Source organism: Idiotropiscis lumnitzeri, chromosome 3 (assembly GCF_059441095.1).
Source record: "Idiotropiscis lumnitzeri isolate Australia: NSW breed Sydney's pygmy pipehorse chromosome 3, RoL_Ilum_1.0, whole genome shotgun sequence".
NCBI lineage: Eukaryota > Metazoa > Chordata > Actinopteri > Syngnathiformes > Syngnathidae > Idiotropiscis > Idiotropiscis lumnitzeri.
The window spans coordinates 1,326,438-1,352,930 of record NC_142393.1 but is presented as its reverse complement, the minus strand read 5'-3'; the positions used below and the strand labels follow the sequence as shown (position 1 = coordinate 1,352,930).

At 43.8% G+C, this 26,493-nt stretch overlaps 2 protein-coding genes across 2 annotated transcripts in view; one reads left to right on the top strand and one right to left on the bottom strand.

The window, feature by feature from the left end:
* Nucleotides 1–237: 237 nt before the first annotated feature.
* acvr1ba (activin A receptor type 1Ba) lies at nucleotides 238–16,425 on the top strand. Its single transcript, XM_088290283.1, has 9 exons — nucleotides 238–495; nucleotides 10,738–10,974; nucleotides 11,064–11,321; nucleotides 12,465–12,695; nucleotides 12,927–13,094; nucleotides 13,184–13,340; nucleotides 13,833–13,957; nucleotides 14,034–14,164; nucleotides 15,525–16,425. Exons 1-9 carry the CDS (start codon nucleotides 432–434, stop codon nucleotides 15,648–15,650), a joined length of 1,497 nt encoding a protein of 498 aa, XP_088146409.1. The 5' UTR covers nucleotides 238–431; the 3' UTR covers nucleotides 15,651–16,425.
* A 3,065-nt stretch (nucleotides 16,426–19,490) lies between these two features.
* The window catches only part of kmt2d (lysine (K)-specific methyltransferase 2D), a 32,952-nt gene continuing 25,949 nt past the window's right edge, over nucleotides 19,491–26,493 (bottom strand). Inside the window, exons 50-55 of the mRNA XM_088289596.1 lie at nucleotides 26,270–26,406; nucleotides 24,767–24,897; nucleotides 24,397–24,682; nucleotides 24,231–24,304; nucleotides 22,819–22,927; nucleotides 19,491–22,103 (exon numbers count right to left, since the gene is read on the bottom strand). Of these exons, the coding sequence (XP_088145722.1) occupies nucleotides 22,011–22,103; nucleotides 22,819–22,927; nucleotides 24,231–24,304; nucleotides 24,397–24,682; nucleotides 24,767–24,897; nucleotides 26,270–26,406 (830 nt within the window). The 3' untranslated portion in view covers nucleotides 19,491–22,010. The remainder of the gene's footprint in view (nucleotides 22,104–22,818; nucleotides 22,928–24,230; nucleotides 24,305–24,396; nucleotides 24,683–24,766; nucleotides 24,898–26,269; nucleotides 26,407–26,493) is intronic.

Genomic DNA, 26,493 nt, shown 5'->3' with positions numbered 1-26,493 from the left:
GTTCAGCGGCGTTTATGCAATCCCAAACACACACAACACACCGACGTAGTCATAAACACATGGACGCGAGCTCTTCTAGACGAAGGTGGGAAAAAAAACAGTGGTACTGCACTGTATATGAATTGAGAACATCATTTAGGTTCCAGCATGCTACGCGCCCGTAAAAGTGTTGCAGGTGACCTCGGAGGAGGACACGCGGACCTCCCCTTTAAACGGGCACTGCCCCTTTAAATACGTCACGCGGCTGGCTCGCCGTGTGCGGCTGTTCGTGTGTGTATGCGCGCGTGTGTGTGGAGTGTGTGGCCAGCGCGGTTGGATCGTGGTGGCGTCGTGTCGTGTCGTGTTGTGTTGTGTTGTGTTGTGTTACGTTGCATTGCAGCCGCTCTACTTTTCTCGTGTTTCGCGTGCGAAGCGATGGCAATGTGCAAGAAATGGCTTTGAAACACACTGGCCGGGCGTTGCTGGCCCTGCTCGGGCTGTTGGCTGTCGGGAACGGTAAGTTTGAGCCGAGCCGATCCACATTTTCGCCTTTTGTCTCGTCGTGTGAGTGTGAGCGTGAGTGCGCGCGCGCGCGCTTGTGTTATTTGTGTTGTCGTCCGCTCCTCGCCATGGCGCCGCCGCTGTGGACTGGAGGGGATTTGGTTAACCACGTCGAGCTAGCGCTGACCTATAAAATAAAATAATAATAAAAAAAAGGGCTGCTGTTCACAGTGACTGAAATTATGTTGCTAGTTTGCCGACACCTTCCCGGGTACTTTAAGTAAACTGCTGCTTGTTTACGTCGGAGCAGCTGCTAGCTAACAAGATAAGCGTGTATTTATTTATTCATGCATGGAAGTGCAACGTAGGACGTGCACGGAACAAATTGGTGCTTAGCTTCCATGTGTACCTTATTTATAAAACAATCGCACAAGCTTATCTCTGTGTGTTAGGCTTGCTACCGACTCAGCTCCCTCGTTCAACGTGCTCAGTGTGCTTTAATGGGGGGCGGCGAAGGGGGGAGGGTGTCTCAGATTGGAGGCCTAACCTACTTAAGTGCCTGAAATGTGTTGTTTGGGAGTAAACACTGGCAGCTATTGCATTGGTGTCCATTTGCAAAGGAGTGAAAAGGGTGCTCGGCCGCTGGGTGAAAGCTGGCATAGGCTGACGACCGCCGTGCATTCACAAAAGCCCAGACAGGAGTCACAGTTCAAGTCTGGCTGTATTGTTATGGAAATGTGGCAAGTGGGGGTCTTTAGGGGCGCTTCTCCGGTCTGGTCTGGTCTTCTGGCCTGCTGCTTGCGGACCCTCACAAACAAGCAGAGATGGTAAAAGTGCTCACGCGCTTTGCTTTAATTGTGAGCATTAAGAACAGAAACTTTGAAGCTGGTTAAAGCACTGATTGAACTCCTTGACTCAAATCCAAGTGGAAAATGTACAAACTCTAAAAAAAAAAAAAATAACTAGGCAACACACTTATTTAATCTGAAGTCGTCAAAAAAAATAAACACCACGAGGATTTCACACTCAACATCAATCACTCAATCTCTTTAAATAAGGCCATAAATGGAGAATATTTGTCTTCTCTGATTCTGCTGAGCTGTCATTTATGGCACGGACGGAAGCTTCTGAATTATTTGTCAGTCTCGCCGCCATTGTGGAATAGGAAAAGTGGTGTAATCGTTGGAGTTGCCTCATTCATTTCCAGTTTGGGGATTTTTATTTCTTGTCTCATGTCGTCATCCGCCAAGCTTGAAAAACGTGATAATCTTATCTTGTCAAAGTATGAAGTAGAAAGTATGGCGCTGTTTCTAAAAGTAGGGAGTAAAAGTCAAAAGTCACGTAAGAATGAAATGCATCTTAAGTATGGTGGATTCCAACCAGCGCAAACAAGCCAGAATCTATCCAAAGTTTTCTCATGGATTGGTTGTGCAACGCCGGACTGAGTTGAATCTGTGCAAGTCGTCTTGCCTTGTTGCAACTTGCCACTAAACTGATCAAGCTAATATTTGAACCTCGTGTGTGGTGTTCGTCCCACTTCAGTGTCATCTCCACTTTGAAGCCAGATCATCCTTCGATCACATTGCCGCCCCCCCCCAACACCCCTTTTGTGCTACTATTTGTGTTTTTAAGGCAGTACAATCATGAAATGAGCATGTTGGGTAGCTTTCAGATCAGCATTTTGCAGTCCATATTTCATCATGAGTGCCTGTTGTACATTCTAAATATGACTGTGCACATGATCCGCTTCGGAACATTACGAAAGTGGATTAGAAAAGCAAAATAGGAAAAAGCACAAACTTTAACTGTTGACACTAACGTTCACTATTTTCTTTGTCATCCAAATCAGATCATGTCCATTCATATTTAATCCTGCAGATGGTGTTTACGTAACGTAAGGGCTGTGATGCCGAACAATGACAGCGGTGCAAATGTTAGCGAGAGTCATCAAGCAAAAATAAAGTGACCAGTCGCACATTAATTACGAGACAATGACACACTTGTGAAGATGACGCGGAGAATTTAAAGTGACCAGCAGTGTTTGTAGCGCGGCGTCCGTGTTAGCGTTGATGGGATGTAAACACCGGCCAGTATGAGGGAGGAAAACTTGACGGCCGATTCAATCGGGACATTGTTAAAACACGACTTTTACCCACATCCAGCTGTTGCTTCTCTTTTCACGGTTGCAATCATGCTCAAGAGTTGTAACAGCTGGCTTGATTTTAGCATATTAAATAAACAAAATTTGCTGGTTCCCACTTTCAAGGTATACCGTTTTAATAGTAACTGTTTCATTACTGCTAAAAATTTCCATTGGTGTGATTATTTATTTATTTTTGAGGCCCACAAACTTTCACTCATGGAAAAAGTCTGCTCTTGGGATTTTTATGTCAAGCTCCAAGTTTAACGTAAGGATATGCAAAATGTGTTGACAAAGAATCGCTTCTAGACAGAGGTGGGAGAGAGTCGCATACGTGGAAGTCTGAAATCGCAACCTACAAGTCTCGGGTCGTGTGTGTGGAAAAAACAATTCAAGCAAGTCAAGTTGCCACAGAATTTCAAGCAAGTTGGAACTAAAGTTATCAAATCTTGCTCAATCGGAACATACCTAAGACTTATATTAATAAAAAAAAAGTAATCTCTACGAATTAAATTAACATTTACATCTCTAAAAAATAATAATCATGAATAATAATAAAATTCAAACTAGAATTGGTTGACAACACACAGGAATGAAAACTGAGCCAGGACCCGATTGTGAAAGTGGCCTGAAATTTGGAAGCGGCTGATCGAAGTTGATCAAAGCGCCGCCGCCCAAGGGTGCAGTTCAACACGCCGGCTCAGTTGGTGCACATTACGCAGGAATGATGCCACAGCCGTCATGTGTGTTTTTTTTTTTTTCTTTTGCCCGCTCCAACATTGCGACGTGTGGGGGTGGACGTGTACCCTACACAGACTAAAGTGGGGAAGGGGGGTTGTGTGATTGGTTTGTCCAGCTGGCAGAGTCTTCAGTGAAAGGCGGCCCACAAATCATTGTGGTTGGTTAACGCACCCGCCAAAGGATTAGGCAACATAAGGCCCGAAACCGGACCAACCTGAAAGTCGCCCAGTCCAAGCAGATTATGTGACCATGGCGAGAGTGCCATTTTTTTTTTTCTGGACGGATTGGGTGCAATATTTTTTTCACGGGGTGCTATGGCAAGTCTCGTGTTGTTGGCTTGATTCAGATTAAGAGCGAGTTCTGCTTGCTGTATGCTCGCGTGACGCAGTCCGCCTTGTGTGCACTCGACACACTTGCAATGTGATCTCGGCGCTGTCAGCCACGCAGCCGCGAGGTGAGGAGTGGCTCGCTCCCATATCAGCGCCCTGAGAGTTGCGTTTCCACTTTTACATACGGTCAGGCGTGGTTTTTGATCATTCGCAATAATACATAAGATAACCATAATATAGTATGTAAATAGAAATATATTTAGTAATGTTTATGAGCTAAGGGTTAGGTTCAAGAACTGGTGGATTTTTTTTTCTCAAATGTCAGCTCTGAATTCCAACGTACATCCGTATTGTGTAAGCTGTTCAAGCTTGGTCAAACTTAAAAACAAAACATGAAAATATCTCCAACCTGATGTGCTTAAAAAAAAAAAAGTAAGAAACATTTTTACTAGTATGCTCATTAACTTCAGAAAAGAACAAGACAGGAGTTTGTTTCGTTTGTGTACCAGCATCATTTGCAAACTAAAGGAAATGGGCTATGATTGTGAAAACTTGTCCGTGGAGTGAACTCACAATTGTCTTCTTGCCAAAACTTTGATTCAAGCAAGACGATGCGCATGACTTGGGCTGGGTGATAATTTGTAGAATAAAATTCATTGCTCAGCAGATATCGAATCCCTTAATGGTATATATCGTAATATGAATTAAACTTAGCATTGTATGTCTAAATGGGTTATATAGTCACTTAGCAAAGCTAACATGCCGGGAAAAAAACTATTAAATAGCCACCGAAGCTGGTACGAAGCTAGTTTATCCCTCTTGTGCCGAGCATTTCCCCAGCTGGGGCGGGGGAGCAAGCAGGATCATCGACGCAAGCATGGCTGGCAGACTCTTCATTTATGTGCTTTACGTCAATTTTCACACGGCGGCACGTAGCATGATGTAATGGTGAATGGAATCCAAATTGCAGTTCAGTCTTTTCCGAAAATTGTTCAGCCCGAATGCAAGGCCCCGTTTGTTGCTCCTTGCGGCTTTAAAGTTGCCGTAATTATTACTTTGCTACACTTTCCGTGCCGATTTTTTTATTTTTAAATTAGGACACATTGATGAATTGATTCCAACACAGAGGAATGTTGGAGGCAAACTGGAAGCTTATTGGCGACAATGATGATTCTGTCCAACCAGTGTTGACGCTTTTTATATCCTGTTCAATATGAACTACATGATCGTAATCCTTTTTTTTTGTAGCCCAAGTTTAACACCGATTTGTGATTTTGCAAGCGCGCTGCAGATTTAGGTCAAGTGTGAGGTGGTCCAGTGTCAATAATGACCTCCGTTGGGCCCGGAGGCTTGTGGGCCTTAATTGGTGCAGCAGACGGCGTGCACTGTGAGTGACCCGGCGCCGCGCTTACTGATACTGCACCACAAGGGGATCCGATCACCGCAGGAGCCACAATTTCACTCAGAAGCGGCCTCTGCTCCATGCCATTAATTCAAATGCAGAACATTGACCCGATAGATCCAGTAGCAGTGGGAGTTCATGTCTGGAGGTCTTCATTTGACACCTGCAATTCTCTCTTGTAGAGCTGTTCCTTCTGCTTTCTTCGCTGCTGATGGAATGCGGACGTGAGGGACACATTTTTGCCGATAGAATTTGACAGACTGATGCGGCATATCCACGTGCGTCAAACGACTTTTTTGTGCAGTACAAAAGCACATTGGCATGTACGCCGTTGTCACGGGTGGGCGGAGGTATGACGTGTTTCATCGTTGGCCATTTAAATGTTCAACGTGATGCCATACTTTTCATTTCTCCGAATGGAAGAAACCGTTTTGGGCTATTTGTAAGGCGACGGTTCAGTCCTTCGATTTTTGACACTGTCAATATTCAGCCATGGCCGTCCAAAATATTGTTTGGCACCATTGACCCACTCCTCACAGCAAACCGCAAATTGTGATTTTTGAAACAACAAATTAAGCCTCACTTCTTAAAGATCTTGTCCATCATTTACTTGAAAGCGAAAAGATGCCTACAGCTAGCTTGTTGTATTCGTTTGGTTAAGAAATAATCCTCCTGGAGTCAACTGCATGTTTTGTCCAACGCTTTCATGCACTCCTGGCGGGATTCTCGGTGTTGCCGTCTTGTCACAACTCTGGCCTGAACAAAGCAAACATAATCGAATCTTTTTTTTTGTAGATGTGCTTGTTGATCGTTTGGTCCACATTGAAGGGGAAACCCATAGTTTGGCTCTGAACTCTTTTTTTGCTGCACCAGTTTGGGAAGCAACTCGTATACTGTAACAATTTTCAATTGGTCATTTTTCTGTTCAAAACAAAAATTTAGCCTGCTCTTAACACAAAGTAACAAAAGCCTGTTGCGTTCTTCTTGACATTGTTGCAAGTCTACATCCAAAAAACGTCAAATGTTTTCTGTGTTTTTTAAATTTTAGATACAGTACATTTTAGATATCAGATGGTAAGAGTTTGGATACTGTACCATGATGGACTGATTGAATAACAAAATATAACCACAATGATGAAGTTGTAGTGGAAGAGGTCGCTGCAGTCTCGGACCTGACGTGAGAATCTGATCAGTAATTTGAGTCCGAGATGCAGACAAAGGTAATGACTTTCCTCTTTCCCGGAGCATTGATTCAGATGCACTTGTGCATGCTCGCGTGTGCGTGTGCGTGTGCGCGTGCGCGTGTGTTGCACTGTCTGGTGGCGGCTGTTTGTCTTGATCAACTCTGTCTGGTATCTGTAGCGATCGAATTTCAGTCGGTACATTTGGCTAATGGTGCTGCTGTGCTCTTTTACACGCACATTCTCAGCGTCTGTGCGCTCCCGAGAGTCTCACTCTCGACACGACACATGAATGCAGTCACGTCAATGTACGTACAATGGCGTCAACGGGGTGCATTGTGTGTTGTTAAAGTTGAATGCAAGTATGCTGTGGTTTGCTGTCAGGTCCAAGTTGGGGCAAAACTAGTTTGAGCAACAATCTTTTATTAATCCCTTCCTCACTACATTTGTCATTTCCTGCCTCAGCACGCACGGAATGATAGGAACTTGACAAACACACGGCCCAATGTCTTCTCCCCTTTTTTAACTTCACTGTTCTCTTGTTCCTGTTACTTGCCCCCACCCTTCCAGTAACTCAAAGTCTAGACGGGGTTTTAATGACGCTCACAGCTGGTCCCTTGGGCGGACCCCCATCGCAGCTGGAGGCCCTGTAAGTCCGGCTCATTACTCCCGCCCCCCTTTTATATTGTCCGGCCCTACCCCCACCCCGTCTGGCGCTCAAATATTGGGGTTGGGGCTGTGCTCCGTGGCGCCCATCCCCCCCCCTCCCCTCACTCCCTCTTTGTTCATGCTGAACCGCTCCAATCACTCTTCATGTTGTCTTAATCTCAGCACAAAGCACGAGTGTAAAGACCAACAATAATGTGCATACAAGAACAGAGTTCACCAAAAATGCCAGCCCGCCACATCAGGCGGCTCTACTTGGCTCTGGGATGTTATTCCTGTGAGTGGAACTGCGTTCAAACTAGCGTGCGGCCATGGTGTTGGTCACCTTTTCGCGCCAGTTTCTGTATTTTCTCCACGCTGGTCCATCCCTCGAGTGCAATCTTCCACAAAACAAAGTCTGGGTTGACCACAAACCATCAGTGAAGGATTTGAGGCAATAATGTCTCCTTTCAGCCATGTTTGCTCATGCCTGCACATCTTTTTCACACGGTGGCGCCACGAACGGCAACGTGACGCCGTTTGATGGCTTTCTACGGGTCATCTTTTAGAAAATACCTTAATGCTGAACGATGATTTGGCCCTTTCCCTCAACTTTATTTGTTTAGATGACCCAATTTGCTCTGCCGGAAATTCCTTTTGAGTGCAAAATATCGTCAATTTGCCAAGATTCAAGCCTCTTCCGGTTCACCTTGTGTATTGGAAGGTGCAGCAGAAATCTTCCTGTAGTCCTGCTCAGAGTGCTCCTCCTTTCCAGTAAACGTTTACTGGCTTAATCACAGACTGTGTTTACATGCAGTCAATAACCCATCACAAATCCCAATGTTGGCAGGATTTGGGTTTTTAAAGGCTATGTAAATGGGTGGAAATCCCAAACATGCCCTTAAAACCCCGAATAGGACCCCTAGGTTACCCCTTTTCTAACCCGTATATTGGATCATGCAGTGGTGGGCCTTCAAGGCCTTCTCTGCTGGCCCGAACGTAATCAAGAAATCATGATCATCAATGTCATTATATCCTAGTGTTGTATTTTTAGGTGAGAGTTTTTATCCAATTAGAATTCCGCTAGCTCGTGTTGCCAGGCAGATTTCACAATATCAGTAGCACGCACTATTTTTTTTTTTCAAAGGCCTTCAGATACAATCGTGCGGGCATCGGTTCTGTCAAAGTCAATCAGCTTTCAGATTTGATAGACAGTTGCGGTAGCCAATCAGATCACGAGTTGGTTCCAGTGAGCCTTCTCGCTGGCCTTACGTTGAAGGTGATGAACGCGATTTGTGATTGGCTACTCCCTCGTGAGGGGGCAGCGCTTATGCGGAGTCAATACACCCGGAATCTGTAACTGGAGACCGTTCGAAAATGTCAAATCTATTCTTGATTTTCTTAAACCACAATGGCCGAAGGCGGGAATTTAATTGCAGATACGCTTGCGAGGCCATTTTCAAGACGGCCCTTTCAGGAGAAGCTCGGTCGTCCAACACTCGCTCAGTAGTTCCTAAGTGTCTTTTTGGTCATTATTTCTCCAGCCATGGTGTCAGAAATGATGCTAATATGAGGGGGATTTATTCGAGTCGGACGAAATAGGACTTTACTGAAGGCCAACATATGAAATGCACGGCCCGCCACTAGTTTACATGGAGTCAATAACCCAACGGAAATCCGAATATTGGCAAGATTTGGGTTTTTAAGGCTAAATAGGCGCAAATCCCAAACATGCCCTTAAAACCCCGAATAAGACCCGTGGGTTACCCCTTTTCTAACCCGTATATTGGATCATGTAAACGGGATCAGGTTCGCTCTTTCTAAAGAGACATTGGTGTGTAATCTGCGCATGCTCTTCCTCCATCCGCAAGGCATCTTTGACATTGTAGTACAGAAAGTACTTGTATGTGGCGCACCCTCGCCTGAATGAGCCTAACTTGGGTAGATTTCTTTCTTCACTTTGTTTCTTTCTGTCTCTGCGTTGAAAATGATGCGCTGTGCATACAGACGCACATTTACGTGTGTTTAAGTCCATACGTCAGGAGCGCAAGTCGTCAGAAGTCGACAAGCAGAGTTAAACGACCATGACCAAACTTAGACGCAGGAAACTTTTTTTGGGCGAGGAAGAAAGCGTCTCCTTTATTCTTGTGGTGAGTTCCGTTGGTAGTAGAAAGTAACAAGCGGAATTGACGTCGATTGGCGTTACAATGTCAATAAATCGGGTTATTCAAATGCAGGAGTAACTCTGTTATTCCCAAAGTTGCAGAAATCTGAATCTTCCTCCAAATATTGACTGTGTGTAAACAATCATTGGCATACATGTCACTTGTCGTCAACAACAACAAATGAGGCCTCAGTTACATTGAGAATGCCGTCGTGACATCGCAATTAGTTGCGCAAAGTGAAATCCTGCGTGCCGATGGTGCAATCGATGCAACGGCAATTTGGTACAGCTTGCAAGCTATACGACGTGGCTGTTGAACTGTTGTGAAAAATCTGCTCAACCACACTTGTAGCTGGGAAGTTGTGAGCGCTTCTCCGGTCAAAAGAGACCCTCCGGATAAGACAGAAGATTAGTGGAAGCTTGCCACCCTTAAATCTTTTCTCTCTGTGTGCCAGACATTGTTGGAGCTTGAACTGACTGTCACGCTTCTCTGCAAAAGAATAAAGATAAGAATTCCTCTCATCTCGGTTTCTTATTGCTTTGTGGTCCACAGTCCAAGTCTTGAGAGGTCCACTCTTCATTTCAATTGAAGGCGTAGTTGTCGGTTTGTGACATGTTACTCCGAGACTACAGAGTGTTGTTTCAACGATTTGATTGCGTTCGCCTTGAGAACGAGTCTTGACAGTCACTCGGGTCCCGATGTGCTCGGTGTTTGCAAGCATCAAACCTTGGTTGAAGCCCGCTGTGGCTGACCGGAGCTAAATGGAAATGTGCGCTTGGGCTCAAAGTCCAAAAGAAATCCGTTTCTTGAGTTGCGGTTTTGCACGTTTTGTCTCTGACAAAAAGCACAATCATCCTCCAGAGAGACGATTTGCTTGAAGACTTACCTACGTCCTATTTTTGTACAGTATCGGTCCACTTGTGATTCTAATGCCCAGCTATAAACTACAGTGCATTGTAAAACCGATGAGGAAATAAAAAAAATAAAAAAAAGTCTAGTAATCGTCTTTGTCTCACAACGATTAAATATAGAAAATCTGGCCTCTCTCAGTGTCAGTGAGGTCCAAAGAAGGGCAAGATATGAAACCGAATGCCACTTTGGGGATTTGGCAGGAGCCCTCTGCCCTCGTTGGGTTTCAGTTTCTCTCCTGCGGGCAGGTCGGTCTCCACCCTGCCTCTTTGCGTCCATCCGCAGCGAAGGCTCTGATTTCATGGCCGTCTGGGTGCTGCTCCGACTTATGTCCTGCTCTCTGTCTGACATCACAAAAATGTCTCCAGCTTCAATTGAACTCTTTCCAGCCGCTTGCGATCGTGGGTTTAGCTTTCCCCCTGCTGGACAATTCGGAGATGTGACCCACCTGGCCAAACTTTGACTCCGTGCGTCCACGCAGTCGCAGAAAAACTTTTTAATTGGGCACAAGATCAGTGCGGGGGACTTTCGATCATCAGCATTCATTCATTCAAAACCAAACTTTTTTTCGCCCTTTTCCCACAAATGTGATGCAAAGTCATGGCAAGGCAAGCAAGAACTTTCTTCCATTGGTTATATTTCCGCAAATATGTGCTGTTGATTGCCCATGACGATCTCTCTCTGCATTTGGAAGCCAACTGTAAGATTTTGTTTGCATAACTGTCCTTTTCCTTCCCCCCACCAGCTCTTCGTTGTAACTGCACGACATGCGAGAAAACGGGCTATGAGTGTGAGACGGACGGTGCCTGCATGGCCTCCACGTACACCATCCAGGGAAAGGAGCAACATGTCCGCATCTGCATCAACAGGGACAACCTGGTTCCGCCCGGGCAACCCTTCTACTGTCTGAGCGCCGAGGGTCTGCTCAACACTCATTGCTGCTATGTTGACTACTGCAACAGTATTGACTTGAAAGTCCCCGGTAGGAATCTGTGGTGATAATCAGCATTGCCACTGTGAGAGCAACGTGCAAGTGTTGACCTGAATGCTTGATCGCTTCTGCGCTCTCAGTGCCCACCAAGGAGGACCCCTCAGGCTCGGCGGGCTCCTGGGGTCTCGTGGAGCTGGTGGCGGTCATCGCGGGGCCCGTCTTCCTGCTCTGTGTGCTGCTCATGGTGGGCGTTTTCCTGTTCCAGTATCATCAAAGGGCCTACAGTCACAGGCAGAGGCTGGAGGTGGAGGACCCGTCATGTGACCATCTGTACTTGGCCAAGGACAAGACCCTGCAGGACCTCATCTATGACATGTCTACCTCCGGATCAGGCTCTGGTAATTCCATGCAGACTGACTATCATATTTAGCATATTTGAGTTACAACCATACTGGCGGGTTCATTTTTTATTTATTTATTGTATTTTAAACAACGATTTTCATGGGTTAATGTGATCCACTTTTAAGTTGAAGCATCAAAAGATTTTACATAACGCAACACAATGCAATGCAATTGAAATAATTAAAAAGAAAACAACAAAACTTAATCCGTTTTTTGAATGATATATTTTCCAAACGTGTCAATTTGACCCACAACATAGGGAGGTTAACTTTCAACCTGTTCAGCAAATTGGCGCAACACACGGTGTTGAATGTCAGGCCTTCAAAATAAAAACATGGCAGTACAACAATAGATTGACCGCACCTGCTTTGGTTCATTTATTTTGAAGCCCAGACCTTTGACAGGACGTTTGTGATTGAACGCTAGCATTGTTGAATCTGCCTTGCTGCCAAAAAGCTTTGGATGAGTGTATTGGCTGGTCCATTCATTTCAATGGCAAAAGATGATTTGATTTGAGCTTCTTTTTTTTCTCAGGAGTATGTTCAATAGAGGGCTTTCTGTGATCTACCTAAAATCATCCTCATGTAGTATCTTTCTTCTTGGGCTCCACAACGACATCATTTTCTCCTCTTTTTTATGACGCTTAGTCGCCTTCGGAACACGGCTGCGTAGCTGGTCTTCCTTACGTTTTGGAGGCTTGCATAGCAGCAAATTGGGGGAGCACAACTAGATATGAGTCAAGAGAAAAAAATGCTTTTCATATTCGAGTGAGTAATATGCTGAAAAAGAATTATGGTTGTAGTTTGATGTAGTCACGATGACCTCACGCAACACTTTGGAGCCACAGATCAGGGAAATCTTATCACAATTTTGAATGATTTGTGCTCGTCAAAGGGATTTTACAAGCCTGGAAACTTTGCACGGCAGCAATTATTTGATCTGCGGTTCAATGGATAATAGTGAAAATACCTTGCGGTTTCAGAGTAATCCGCTGGGAATGTGTGCAAACACGTCTATGACGGGAACACGCACTCCCGTGCTGATGAGATCATGTTACGCTCCAGCAGCTTTTAAACTTGCTGCTCCGCAGTTGATGTCGTTTTTTTTTTGTTTCATTTGGTGTCTACTGCCCCCTACAGGCCTGCCCCTCTTTGTGCAGCGGACTGTGGCCAGGACCATCGTGCTGCAGGAAATCATAGGGAAGGGCCGCTTTGGCGAGGTCTGGCGAGGGAAGTGGCGCGGCGGGGACGTGGCGGTGAAAATCTTCTCATCCAGGGAGGAGCGCTCCTGGTTTAGAGAAGCTGAAATCTACCAGACAATCATGTTGCGCCATGAAAACATTCTGGGCTTCATCGCGGCGGACAATAAAGGTGAGGCAAGGCGAAGAAAAGGAAGATGGATGCTAACTGACATGAATAAAGACGTCTCAATCACTTTTTTTTCTTTTTCGCACCAAAGTCGGGATTATGTCAAAGCATTTCTCAAACACATGCACAATTAACCATAGCAAGTCCATTTCCTAAGAATACAATTTTAGTGTAGCTGAAAGACGCAAAAATCAAATCAAATCAAAATCAATCAATGCGCGTGTTCTCCTTCAGACAACGGCACATGGACTCAGCTGTGGCTGGTGTCCGACTACCACGAGCACGGTTCCCTTTTCGACTACCTAAATCGCTACGCTGTCACCATCGAGGGAATGATCAAGTTGGCGCTGTCGGCCGCCAGCGGTTTGGCGCATCTGCACATGGAGATCCTCGGCACTCAGGGTGAGGCGAGCTCAGTCGCGCGCCTTCACGTTGCTGAGGCCACCCTGCTCATAAAATGAGCTCAACGAGCGTTTGCCGCCTCCCCGTAGGTAAGCCTGGCATCGCGCACCGTGACCTCAAGTCCAAGAACATTCTGGTGAAGAAAAACGGCATGTGCGCCATCGCTGACCTGGGCCTGGCCGTCCGTCACGAGTCCATCACGGACACGATCGATATTGCCCCGAACCAGCGCGTGGGCACCAAAAGGTAAGCCTCGCCACATCCACAAGCAGATGTTTTCAACGCCTAACCCTCTGATCAACAATAAATCGGAAAGATTGAGATTCCAAAGCTTTGGACGATTTCAAATCAAACGAGGTCTCTAAATGATTGACAGATTTATCCAAATCTTTATCATTTCATTTAATAATCGATTAGCTGCCAATCTATTCCCCTGTCCAGGAATTAAATGGCCTCCACACATCTGGCAAGCTTCAGCGTGATTGACTGATTGATTACTTCTCTCGGGCTCCTCTCATCACACGCAAAATGTTTTTTTTTTTCCCCACTGAAAAAAAAAAAAAAAGTTACCAGGCACGTCGCTAAAAACAGCCACAACGCTCGGCTCTTGGAAACAACGCTCCTTTCTCTCCAAACCAACAAATCAATTTTAAAAAATAATAATAATCCTGCAACACCTGCTGAATCCTGTGTCTAATTTTCAGTAAAATGACGTCACGCTGTGCTGCGTCCTCGCAGGTACATGGCTCCAGAAGTGTTGGACGAAAGCATCAACATGAAGCACTTTGATTCCTTCAAGTGCGCCGATATCTACGCTCTGGGCCTGGTCTACTGGGAGATTGCGCGCCGCTGCAATGCCGGAGGTGAGAACGACAGACTCGCGCCACAAAGCCTCCCGAACGTAACCGACCGCTTCCTTTGCGCTTGCTTGTCTCGCAGGTATCCACGAGGAGTACCAGCTGCCCTACTATGACCTGGTGCCCTCTGACCCCTCCATAGAGGAGATGAGGAAGGTGGTGTGCGACCAGAAGCTGCGGCCCAACGTGCCCAACTGGTGGCAGAGCTACGAGGTAACCAATTGACTCTCTCAATCTAACGCGCATTTTCACTTCAAGTGCTCAGTTCGGATTTTCCCGCACTGTATTGAATAACTACAAATATCGCAATTTTGTCAATTAAGTCAACCTCCCAAAAAAATTGTTGCCTTCGTTAGTCTAAACAATGGATTCTGTTTAATATTTCATTTGTAGAATGTGAGTTGTCACAGTCGTTCAGACCAATCACGGCTCACCTGTTTTCAAAAGCTGAGCAATGATTGGTTGTTACCTGAGCAACTGAGATGTCATTTTCAGTCGACAGCAAGTGGCAAAATGGCCGCCGCCCACAAAATGTACAAAAACGGGTGGGTTTTTACAGCTTAATTCATATTTCTCAAACGCAATATTAATCAGAATGCCGTGTTTCGACTTGTGGGACAACATAGAACATATTCTTGTTAAGCACTTTCTGGGGTTGACTTCCCCTTTAAACGCGGCCGGCCCAGCCTAGAAGCAGACTCGCCAGCTGCTTCTGGCCGCTAAAGGGCAATCCATCTAAATATTGATTCCATTATCGATGAAAAACGGCAAGGACGTCCGTAGTTGGAGGTTGTTGCGAGTACAATATATGATGCGGTGAAAAGGCGAATTTCATAATAAACCTTAGCGTACCAAAGAATACAAGGACTTCAATGCCTAAATTGGCTTTTATGTTCTCAACAACTCAATTGTGCAGCAAAATCTGACACATCTGGCTGTGTGGGTTGCACAGCACACTGTGACGTAAAATTGGGCCCCTGGGATTATTTTTGCTTCGAGCCACCAAATGACCTGGGCCTGCCATTAAATAATAATCCATAAATCGAAGACTTTTGTACAATACTGGCTATATTCAGTATCCAATTATTAGTTGTTTAAAATTTTTTTTAAAAAATCTATTTTTTTATTATTGTATCTAACATATTCTAATTAGTATTGGTATAGTCATTTTTAATTAAAACAAATCAGATTTGAAGTTGATTAGCTGTAATTTATTATCCCGTCATTTTTTTTCTTTTTTACCGATATTGAAGCTTTTGCCATGGTATCATTTCAATACCAGTATCACGGTACATTAATCGTCACTAATCATGACATTCCCACTTGGTTTTTTTTTTTCGCTCTAAAATTAAAACTTATTTAATTCTGATGGCATTTACAGGGCACTCATGGTAGAAAGATTTGTTTTGACTTGCGAGTGCAAACTTGCGATAAGAGCGCTACTGTCGATCGATTTGATCAATTGAACTCAATTTTGGCAAATTGTGACCAATCCTTCCAAAAAAACAAAAGTCTGCTAGCTTGATGCTAATGCTAAAACAAAGTGTCCCTCCCTCCCGTGTGTGTTGTGCAGTCTCTGCGCGTGATGGGCAAGATTATGCGCGAGTGCTGGTACGCCAACGGCGCGGCACGTCTGACGGCGCTGCGCATCAAGAAGACTCTGTCGCAGCTCAGCGTGGAGGAGGACATCAAGATGTGAAAGACGCCCTGCCAGTTTTCAAGCCAAGGCCTACCTCACCTTTTTAGCCAAAACTACTGAGACCCGCCAACCCAGTCCAATGTCCTCGTGTCTTCCCGCCCCCGAAGCCTCAGCCCCTTTGCGTCGTCCTGGGCCGCAGCACTACCACTGTTAATATCATCTCACTTTTCTTTTCATCTTCCAGATGGCAGGAACTACTATTGTACAGTTTTCATGAATTGAGCTTTGTTTTTGTTTTGTTTTTTATTTACTCCAAAATTGTCCCAACAATGTACGGCTGTGAATGTTTGCACAAGGTGGAGGCCATGTTTGTAGTCCCACGTGAAAGGACTACAAACACATCCTCTTTGTGTCCATCACTAACTCGAGATATAAAAAAAAAATGTGACCGTGTGTAGCTTCCTCTGAGCAACCTGCAGGCAATCAGTGGACTGGCAGGGAAAATGTTTTTAATTTATTTGTGACTTTTGACATGATGTGGACGAACACTGTGAGATGACCGGCGCGGCACCAATCGGCGCTCGCGTCCATCATCCAAAGGGCGTGATGACGTGTTAGGCGCGTCGGGCCGCGAGGCGTATCAAATGTTTTAATTTTCTTTTAATATATATTTCTATATGTTGCGTGTTTTGTCATGAAATATGTTTTCTTTTGTGACTTTTGACACTACTGATGATGGGTCCCTTCTTTTTTTCTTGTTAAATTAAATAACACTCCCCCCATCCGTAAGCGCCAATGTGAACAGTGATGGTACATTTGACTATTTTTTTTTTTTTAATAAACAAAATGAATCTGCTGGATTTTCTTCTTTTGTTATGAAGAGCACCCCCACCCCTTCATTTGTTGTTACTACTGATCCCATGTTTGTTGCAGCTGATTTCCTTCTTTTTGCATTTGGAATTGCCAGGCGAGTTGTTTTCACGGCTCAAAAACGCAAATGTGATTGCAAAACACCTCCTCTCACTGACACTGGAAAACGTTTGGGAGCCACCTGGAACTGTAGACCCGGTTTTGATTGCAAAGCAGAAGCATGATGTCATAAGTAGTTCCTGAAATGGCTGCCAAAGTGAAGCTGCATGTTTTTCCATTCATTTTGTTGGCCTTGGCCATGCCGAGGCGTTGATCAGGAATCTGTGTTTCCATGTTTGTGTCCGCGTTGGTTCGTGTCTGTCGTGCATGCAGCCAGGGAGTTACGGGAGAAACAAACGGCCCTGTTTATATTTTTTTTTTTTTTGTTGCCCTGCAAATGCGGCTATTTAGACATCCTGTCCATGTGTAATATTTCTAAGATAGAAAAATCCATGTTGTGCAAATGTTTTCAGGATAACTGTAAATAAATGATATACAATAAATCCCTTTTTTCTAAAGTGACTGGCCTCATGAATACTAAGGCTTCACTTTGATTTTTTTTTTTACATTAATCCAAAGGTTTGGATATGAAAAACCTTCAATTACAAATGGTCTCACACATTAAGAGGCCGAGAAATCCAAGCTAATAATTCTTGACAATGCTGAGATGTAAACTGAAAGTCATTCCAGGTTAACGAACATCATCGCCAACGCAACGATATCCATCATCCTCGACTTCTTTCACGAAATTGCTTCGTCTCCCCACCCAGGTTTACAATCACTATCAGAAAGAATGATTTCTTATGTCCAGTTGAGCAACTCTAGCAACCTTAAACTGCGTGTCTTGTGAACATAAAAGGGACGACGTGACTATTTTGTCTCCGTTGTCTCACTCACTTGACTGCTTGCCCTCGAACATGCCCGCCTTGGCACGATACGCACAAGGCCATCCCATTGCAGACGCATACACACAAGAATTTGGGGTGTACTTCAAAACCTAGCGTTAAGTAAGTTCAGAAAATGGCAAATTAAATCTTTTTGTCACAAAGTAATTACACATACAAATAACAACGCATGAAAAAATATTTTTTACATGGTATATTTGACAAGATAATGGTTTAGTCAAATGAGCCTCCAGTAGGATCATTTGCAGGGGCAGGACACCGAACATGGAGTGGAGACTAGACACATCGAGAATTGAAGAATGTTAAGATATATATGCTGGGGTTATTAGCTTTGCGTTATTGTTTTAAATTTGATGCTCTGTCGTGCTGTAAATGACTTACATTGAGATTTGGTCCATTTATTTTGCTCGAATCGAGACCATAGAGTGGGTTGGTTTCCTACGTTGTCATTGGTAAGGTATTTAAGGTATTTAACACACTTGTTGTTCAACTCTCTACTTAAATCCCGCACGCTCGTTCGTTCTCCTCGGGTCCTTGTCCACACAACAGCCATCACATGCTCTCGTCTTTTTGCACACTCAGCATACATACGTCACAGCTATCAGTCGCACAATACACGCAACAGACCACGCATTATTCAAAATGCATTGTAATTGCGAACCCTTCATTGTAAGCAAAACGGTTGAGAAAACAGACATCTTCAAGGTGCTTGTGGCAGAGAACACTTGTCACTGACTTGAAATTCCCTCACTTTGCCAGAACAAAATTGTTCCATTTACGTGCCCTATTTGTTTTTCAAATAGATACTTCCCAGAATGCGAACAATGCATCGCCACACAGCGCCGAGGCATTTCGCCGGAAAACGCAACAACAATGGCAGTCGAGCAGCTCACCCGGCAATAACGCAGTACAATGGCAACTGGCGACTCGTCGTTCTGCGAGTGACATCATTCCCGAAGAATACCGGAGATTGCGAACAAAAGCATTTTCATTGTTAGAGCGTTGCTATGGGTCTATACATCGAGGATGTTTGTATTAAAAAAAAATAAAAAATTATTCTTAAAACAGATTAATTACACAAAATACGGGAGGTCATGTTTACTTCACACTTGGACTTTAATGTTTTATGTCGAATGTGTTATTATGAATGTAAAGGACTTTTTTTTTTTTTTGCGTATTTTGATGAATGTTAATTTTTGACGTGGAAAATCTCTTCCAGGGTAAATTGAATGAGCTGAAAATCAGATAGAACACCAACACGTTTGAATTTAAAGTTTAAAATGGTTTACCTTAACCAGAATCCGGCTCCGACCGAGGGTAAAATCCAATCCAAGTAGCGCACACCGACACCTGTCCAGAAATGCGCAACGTCTTCCTCGTCTCCTCCTCCTTCTTCTTGGTTCAATGGCTCTCTGGTGTATACCGCCATCCAATGTAACGAAGCGCTTCCATTAATAGTCAAAGGAAGCAACTCTGCTGGCGTTCAGCCGGTCGACCCTACACACGAGACAGGCGAGGGAAATATTTCTGTCAATTGTCAGCAAAATGGACGTCTGATAAAGTATGGCGTAAGATTTGTGCCGCATTACGTCAGCGTAATGTCATATACCGCGTAGAAAAATGTGTTTTGCGTGTACGCAATGTGAAATAGCGCGTACAAAAGCATGTTTTGTGCGTACAAAACTGTCCACATGGAAGCACAAACCTGAATTCTCCGCTTGCGTTTTCTCTCCGCGACGCCGAAAAGAAACAAGGTGCTTGATAAAAGCTTGATAATTGCGCCACGAATTCTTAACCAATCAGGAGTTGGGCAGGAGGCCGAATTCTTATTGGCTGCTGACTGTCCAATCGTAATGAAGAGGTGGGGAGGAACCAACAGAACAGAATCTCGTGGCATCTCCACCAAGGCCCGTGGCTTGTTTTAGCGGCTTCAATATGCGTATGTGCAATATGTTGCAACGTTGCAGACTTCAGAGGGAATGTTTTCCAAAACTGGACGATTATACTATTAGTACTAGTACTATTATTCCTCGTCTCGTTAGTATGTTAACAAAACAATCGGTGGTATGAAAAAAAGAAAAGTGCACATATTTAAAATGCATTTTTATTTCTGTTTACAAGAAACAAAAGCAGACAATTATGACAGGGCTAGGGGGAGGAGTGGGAAGCTTTATATAAAGAAAGCTCTGTCTTCCTGAAAAAAATATGTACAATTCAAAAGAATATTCATACAAAACATGCCACTTACAATAAAAATCAATATATTTATTTGTCATCCCTAAAAGTATATCTGCTGTACAGATGCGACATCTTAAAAAAAAAAGTAAGTTGGTGAGGTTAAAAAAAAAAACCTTCAATTGGAGCAAACTTGTATTAAATTATAAGATATGAAGAAAACTTAAATTAAGATTTTAAAAAGGTTGAAAATGACTCAGGCTAAAAATCCAGTGAGAGGCTTTAGGTCTCATTACGGTCTTCCATTGAAATTGAAACAACAAGAACACATGTAGAATCACGGCTTGGGATACTTGATCCTATTCAGTATTATTTTCCATTGCACTAACTATTCTCTTATTTATCTAATTTATAGATTTATCTGAATTATTGTTGTATTGCACTGGAGAGGGGAGCTCTCTAATCTCGTTGCACACTTGAGTACAATGACAATAAAGGGATTTCTGATTCTGATTCTGATTCTGATATGAGAGAGTGCAATTTATGAGCAGGTGAAGTCTGGGCTTGATTAGGAGATGCCAAGTAATCATTTCACAACACATTCACTTCTAGAGGAAAGATACAAAAAGAAGCATGACGACACAAAGAAGAAAAGCGTCCTTCCATTCATGAGTGTATTCATCCAATTGGAGACGGAGAAGGGACATGATTTGGTAAGCATAAATACAAAAAAAAAAGAAAAAACAAGCCAACATATTCCATAAATACAAATTCTATGCACTGCTGTGTGATGTGCATTCCACACACAGATCCTTTTTGTCGTCACCTCGGCTTCTCCACTCACCGCTTTTGTTTAATTTCAAAGAACTCGCCTCTGAGAGCATATAGCAAAAAACACTCATAGAAAAACAGGTTAATGCAAAAACACTCTGGTTCATTTACATAAAGATATTAGTTTGCCATTTTACATATATTTATAATTATGTACAGCTTTGTTAAAATGATATCCAGTGGTTGTTTTTTTTTTTTTCTCTACGCTTTTTTTGATTACAAAGGGGCTTGCTGGGTACAGAGGCCCCAAATGCATATACCGTTATATACATTTGTACAAGTTTGCATTTTTCTTTTCATCCTGTGAGGTGTTAGGGTTTTATTTTTCTGGGGCAGGAGGAATATAGCAGTGTGGGAAGTTTTAGTAAAGCTCCCTTTAAAGACTTTTTTTTCCTTTTAACTCTCAGGTAGACGAGGAAACAAATGCCCTTTTATCCAATTAGTCTTTCCCTGCCATCAGTTCAGCCTGGAGGACAGTACCAGCGCTAGAAAAGCACACTCACACGCACTCACACACTCGCACTTGGAAGTAGAAACACTGCAGGCTGCACTCAGGCAAAAGGAAGACCCACTACAGTAAAACGGTTTGTCCACTAAATCTCACAGAGGACGAGAGCGTGATTTAAAAAGGACATATTAGTAGTCATGCGTCCACTGGCGGCAAACAAGAAGCGATGGAGGATGATTTGGTGGCAGACAGGACGTGACGCTGAGCTTCTGATTGCCTTTTTTCTTTGAATGCTTATCGAAAACGATCATAGAGTTCCACTGTATAAATAAGTCATGATTAATAATCATCATCATCATCATCATCAACAGGTTGGCTCCGTATTTGAAAATGATCATCAGCATAGTACACAGAGCAAACCTGCTGCTTAAGATTCCCTGCTTGTCCAAAAACAGCCCCTCCCGAACCCCCCACCCCCCTTTCATTCCAGAGTAGCAGTTAACAGTCTTGTCTTTTTTTTTCTTTTCTGATTTCTATACAAAGCAGTCACGTCCCGCTTCAATCAATGAGGTAGACCGGGCCCAACAAGCCTTTTAGGACTGCGCATGGGCGCCTCCGGAGTCACTAAAAGTTCTTTTCAACCAAGATTGTCTCGCTAGCCGTCCATGTTGTCTTCATTGATGATTCCATGGGAGGGGCGTGGTGGGGTGTGTGTGATCGCAGGTGAGAGACAAAGTACTCTAAGTTCAACTAAAAACAAGAAAAATGCATTTGTAGTTCATTCGTAGTATTTTAAAATGGCTTCTTTCTTGTTTTGATTTTGTTTTGTTGACGCTTGGTGACATGATTGTTCCCGTTACTTTAAAAAAAAAAGGAAAAAATGTGATTGGGCAGAGGAAAAAAAAAAAGGTTAGAATCCGCCCCGATGTTGTGGTGGAGGTGGTGGTGGTGTGTTGATTAATGCTCGTCAAACCTTTGGCTACACGCTCAACTGTCACTCGAAGTCGTCCCAAGATGGAGGCCAGCCTTCCTCCACTTGGGGAAGAGCAGCTTATGCACTGGCAAAGTCAAGTTTAAAAAGAAACAAAAAAAAAAAAAAAAGGAGAAAAGGCTTTGGCGCAGAAAGGAGGCGAGGCTCCACCTTCCTTCGTCTCAGTTCATCCACTTTCGGCAGTTCCAAGCGCCGCAGTGGCACGGGATCTTGTGCTGGTCGTCCTCAAAGTCAAACTGGTAGTCGTAGGTCAGCTGCAATGCACAAACAAACAAAACGCGCACGCTCACAAAAAGCCATCGGCACAAATTTGTGGTCAGCGTTTCTACGTCATCACAAAATGTTAACGCATCAACAAGCGTTTTATTTGTCGTCAACGGGCTGTTAAAGAAGATTCAAATGTACTTGAAAGTGAGCGAAGTGTCAAGTTGTTCACTCAAGGTTGAGCGTTACTTCAAGTGATTGTAGTTCTTCAACACAATTTTGTTTTCATTCACAAGGCATTTATTATCATTTATGGTTAGGTGAACATTTTGTTTATATTTGAACTAAATCGTTTTCTTGGTTTTAATGAAATGTTAAAAACCTCTCTAAAACAACGTAAAAACTAATTCCACATGAGCTTCTTAATTGCTTAATCCATATTAACCTGTAATTAAAGTGATCTATAAATACGGTTGAGTTAAAATACTCTCAAACAAAGTCATTAACCTTTGACCTAAGATGCCCGTTTGTCCTTTTTGTAGTTGTCTTCGCAGTATGCCAAAGTTGTCCTTCTAGTGTGTGCAGAAATGTGAAACAAAACATTACTCGTCAAACGAGTCATTCAATAAGTTGCTTAGCGCTTCGCACTTCTTCGATTGCCTTGATATCCATTTCGGGTACATGTCGTCATTATCCCCGGCGGTTTTCGCAACGTGTCCGCCAGCCACCCAGAACGAGTCCTGAGGTAGCACACGTGCAGCGTACCTCCTCTCCTTTGGGGATTCTGCGACTGGAAATGATGATGATCTTGTCCTCTTTGTCGAAGGTCACAACCTCAGCGACACAGTTGGGCGCACACGAGTGGTTGACGTAGCTGTGATGGAGAAGACCAGGTGAATAGAAAAGAACCGGCAGGAAAGCCATTCGCACTCGCAAAATGGTGACACCATTTTGCAAAGAATTTACTATCGCATTGGATTTTATGAGCTTAGTTAGTTTTGTTTTTAGCTCTGTATCAGTTGTTTTAAGGTTAATAACTAGCACAATATCAATGCTGGTTTTGTTAGCCCATGTATCGTATTTTACGGGCTATCAATTGCACTTTCTTTTCATAGGTTGGCTGCTACTTCAACTTATACGTGAAAAAAAAATCTATTTCACAAACAGCCACAAGAGGGCACTGTAGACTTATGCAAAGATATTTCATACTCCCGACACCGACGACTGAGAATGACCAGACACAAATGCGTCTCAAAAGAACCATATGCTGCACTCTACAATCTACAAGTAATGAAATTTGCAGCCAAAAACCAAAATCGAGCAACAGAGAGAAGGTTTGCAGTGAATGACAAACTTGTTAGGTTCTGGTAAAAAGCACAGACTACTCCTACTGCAATGAAGGGGAAAAAAAAAGAAAGAAGAAAAATAGTTGGCCACGGCTCGAGCAACGAGTTTGCCAGTGGCTGCTTGAACGCCATGCGGGAGAAGCTTACGCTCAGTTGCCAAGAGCACGGAGAACGGCGCCCCAAAAACATTTGACACCTTTTACAGCCATGTTTTTATTTTCCGTGGAGCCAAATAACCTTCATTGTGTTTGCATATCTTACACCTTCGTATGTTTTTTTTTTAGACCTCATTTTGCCTTTTTGGGCTGGTTCAAGAGCGACTTCTATTCCGGAAAATAAGGTACCGTCTCATTATGAGTCGGCATTAACATCTTCAAAACACAAAATATAATTCTTTGTTTTATGTTTAGTTTTACAATAAACTTCAACTGAAAGTGGCCAAAAGACACAAGCTACATGTACTTTCACAGGCCACTTTTATTGAAGCTCACTCAGTCAAGTTTTTGCTCACAAGACATGGCAAAAAAAAAAAATGCTTGGGAATTGAAGAACTCATAAGCGGGGGTTCAATTTTAATCTCTTTTGTTTTGTGTCAATTTTGCAGGAAATGTCAACTGGGAGTGACAAACAGCTTGTAGCAAGCAATCCGTGCCTCTAGTTTGGAGAAGCGTGCGAGTGTGAGTAACAACAGGCGCCAAGTATACTTTTGTCATAAGTTTGTAGCTTTTCATAAGTTGACGCGTTTAAAGTGTGTGAGGGGTAAATGGGGGTGGGGGGTTGAGTTGAGTGTGTCATTATTTTGTGAAACAACCAACAGTCAGGATTGCTTACCGAGCTGGGCCGCCGGTCAGAGTGGCGTCAATCACCTGCTCATTATTGATGCGGAACATGTAGATGCCACGATTCTATGACAAAGACAATAAAAAGATTCAAGCGGATAGATCAAAGGGCCCTTTTTTCGGTCGTTATCTGGACTGACAATACTGGGCGTACAAACCTGTAACTCGTAGATCTTCTCCCGCCGGTTGGCCACTTCATTCCGTATGACCGTGCCGATGTACTCGATGACCATGGTGTGCTTCTCCAGATCCTTTGCAGCGTACAAACCCAGGCCCTGAATGCGAGAGCGAGCCAGGTACACGTTGTTCTTCCACTCGGTCTTCAGGCGCCGATACTGCGAGGACTTGGAGTGGACAAACTGCTTGCTGTACGGCGTGTTCATCTCGCAGGTGAAGGTGCTCTGGTAGGCCTTGGACACGCTGGTGCTATTCAAGGTGTGAGGCCTGATGACACACGGGAAAGCAAGACCGTCAGCTTGGTCCACAAAGGAAGAAATAGAACCGTAACTTCCAGAGTACAAGCCTTACCTCTTGCACTGTGTGGGGACTTTGGGTTCTGAGCGAGCGCAACCGGTGGGGTTGATCATGAGAGGGAGCTCCATCAGGGGGTGGCGACCATATCGGAACTGGTAGTTCTGGCAGTTCTCCACTCCAGGCAACTAAAATACAAGAAATCTCGTGAAATGTCCTTTAGCTGCTACCCGATACGTTCACTTTCTCCCACTCATTCTTACGAGGGTGACGGGCGAGGTGGGGCCTCTCCCATCTGAATTTGGGCGAGAGGCCGGGTTCAACTCGGACCGGTCATCACTCAATTGAAGGGCACATATGGACAAACAACTTCATACATTTCACACCGACTGACTCACATTAGTGATAGACATCTTATCGGCCGGGCCGATTATCGGGGCCGATATTTGGTATTTTGCTGATTATCATCATCTGCCTTTTTTTTTTTTTTTTAACTTTCAGGCTGATAATTAAACGCTGGCTGCAGCACACTTCTCTCTCTTGCTGTGCTGGTGGCCTTGCCTACAGAAGCCGATTGGCCCGCCCACAGCAACTTCTGATTGGTCCTTTGTGCAGTGGGTAGCAGCCAATCAGCAGTAAGCTGCCTGTTCGAGTCACACGCACTACGGGAGAGGTCCGGTGAGCAGAGGCAAGTAAGGCAACAGACTTTGCCGAAATTTTAAATAAATGTCCATCTACAACTCAACTAATAGAAAACAATTTACCGTAGTCCACTTTAAAGAGATGTTTGTTTTCACTCAACTAGAAGACATGCAGCTGAGCCGGCCGGGGAGCTTCATGCACTTTTTGTTAGACTTTTAAAACTAAGTTGTCTATTTTCCAAGATCTAAAAAAAGCTTCAACATGTTGCAAATCTCTAAAGTTGTTTCATAAACATGTGCTAAAAGGTATTTAAACTAAGTCAAGTTTCTGAGATTTTAGCTTTCAAGATTTTGACGCCATTCCACCCCTTTTTTTTTTTTTTCAACAAATGAATATCGCTTACCAGCCTCCATGACGACTAATCCGAGAGCCATCTCCATACTGAACTCTCTCACACACACGACACCACCCTAACCTCGCAAAACAGCATTGTGATGTGTTTCTATATGCCCTATTCAGTACTGAATTCCATTGCACTGTCTTCTTTATTTATCTAATTTATATATTTGTCTGTATTATTGTTGTATTGCACTGGAGAGGGGAGCCCTCTAATCTCGTTGCACACTTGAGTACAATGACAATAAAGGGATTTCTATTTCTATTCTATTTCTATTTCTAATAATCGGTAATGGTTCTGAAGAAAAGCATATCGGCTTATCACTAATTGATAGTTTATCCTTGAATGAACACGGCGTATTAAAAGGAAAATCCACGCAAGCACGAGGCGAAGAAACGACACAAGAAGACTGCAACTGAGATTTGAATCCAGAATGTCACCAGTGTGTGAGACAGATGTGCGAACCACGCGAGCGCCGAGTCAACTTGGTGAAAGCAGCTCTCAATGAATGTTTTGCTTACCGATTCGGTGATGCGCATGACAGCATGAATGGTGAGCCCAAACATCTCTTCTCCTTTGACGTGTTCTGTGAAGAGCTTCAACATGGACGAATCGTCTCGGAGTTTGGCAACCTTGTGAACCACCTGTTCCCAGATTCCTGCCAACAAACGAGGTCAAACATTCCGTCTCTGCTCAGTTATTTCGACAAGACAATGGGACGCAATAACGACAAAGACGAACTTTC

Coding starts and splice junctions, on each gene's coding strand:
- acvr1ba (XM_088290283.1), top strand. CDS start 432: ATGGCTTTGAAACACACTGGCCGGGCGTTGCTGGCCCTGCTCGGGCTG. Junction 11,322..12,464: donor TACCTCCGGATCAGGCTCTG/GTAATTCCATGC, acceptor TGCCCCCTACAG/GCCTGCCCCTCTTTGTGCAG. Junction 14,165..15,524: donor ACTGGTGGCAGAGCTACGAG/GTAACCAATTGA, acceptor TGTGTTGTGCAG/TCTCTGCGCGTGATGGGCAA.